This window comes from Numida meleagris, unplaced genomic scaffold, assembly GCF_002078875.1.
Source record: "Numida meleagris isolate 19003 breed g44 Domestic line unplaced genomic scaffold, NumMel1.0 unplaced_Scaffold652, whole genome shotgun sequence".
Lineage (NCBI taxonomy): Eukaryota > Metazoa > Chordata > Aves > Galliformes > Numididae > Numida > Numida meleagris.
Genome location: NW_018364867.1, coordinates 8,747 through 9,809, shown reverse-complemented (window position 1 = coordinate 9,809; position 1,063 = coordinate 8,747). Strand labels below are relative to the sequence as shown.

Sequence of the window (1,063 nt, the reverse complement as noted above, 5' to 3'; positions counted from 1 at the left end):
CACAACAGGCAGCCCCACGCTGCTTTCTCAGTCTCTCTGGGGAAGTTCCTCATTAGAAACTTACTTCATGTAGGTGTGTGTAAGAGAGTTTCTTTTTCTGGAAATCCAATATACATTCAGAAATTTCACCCTGTGCCACAGCAGATATTGGATAAGAGGCGCATTAGCAGTTTCACATGCATTGAAAGTGTGCAAGGGTTGTGAGAAATACACACACGACAGACTCCCCATTCCTGTAGGGCTTGGGATCAGTGTTTGAACCAAAGTACAGGACATCAAATTCATTCATTTAAAACAATGAACCCCAAAACTATTTTCATGACAATTTAGAATTGCAGATGGGCTGGGGAGGGCTGGGGTTGGCCAGGGACTGAGTGCTGCATTCCTTCACACCTGCCCTGCCATTTCTCTTGTCCCTGCAGGCTCCAGCTAAATTCTGCCTTTCACCTGTGATCAGTGCAGCCTGCAGGAGAGCAGGAGATGGCCACAGCCCATCCATCTCAGGTAGGGGAGTGGGGAAGCAGTCAGGAGAGGCCAAGTGGCGAGGGCTGTGACTGCAGGGTGGGAGGGAGGTGCCCTGAGCCAGCGTTTGTGTGCTGGGGACAGAGAAGCGGCTGAGACTGGAGTTTCTGTCCTGTGCGAGCTGCTTCCCTGGGCCTTGGCCGTTCCCAGCAAGGAGCCTCGAGTTCCCAGCAAGGAGACGTACGAGTGTGTGGCCTCGCTGGGTGAGAGCTTTGCTGCCTTTCCTCCTCGTTAGGGCAGCTTTGTCTGTGCAGAGTGAGCCTCTGCAAGGAGAATGTACACTCATCCCAGTGCAGTGACTTCTTGATTTACACAACAATAGCACAAAGGCAAAGATGAGCATGAGTTTCAGAAAGAGCTGGAGTCACCCTTCACCTCTACCTCATCCCCAACAATCATGGCCTGGAAAAGGTGAGCGTGGCTCTGACTCATTCAGTTTTGTAGTTCCCAAGATGGTCACGTTCCCACAGTCAAGAGATGGGTTCCTCCATGAAGAAACTGGGTTCATGCAGCGCAAGCAAGGCCTCTGGCAAGGAGGCTC

General features: G+C 51.6%; 1 protein-coding gene across 1 annotated transcript in view; it reads left to right on the top strand.

Moving 5' to 3' along the window:
* Positions 1 to 508: 508 nt before the first annotated feature.
* Positions 509 to 1,063, top strand: part of LOC110391941 (zinc finger protein 34-like) — a gene marked incomplete at both ends in the record, with an annotated part of 9,295 nt that continues 8,740 nt past the window's right edge. The window contains one exon of the mRNA XM_021383897.1: positions 509 to 725. Coding sequence (XP_021239572.1) covers positions 509 to 725 — 217 coding nt within the window. The remainder of the gene's footprint in view (positions 726 to 1,063) is intronic.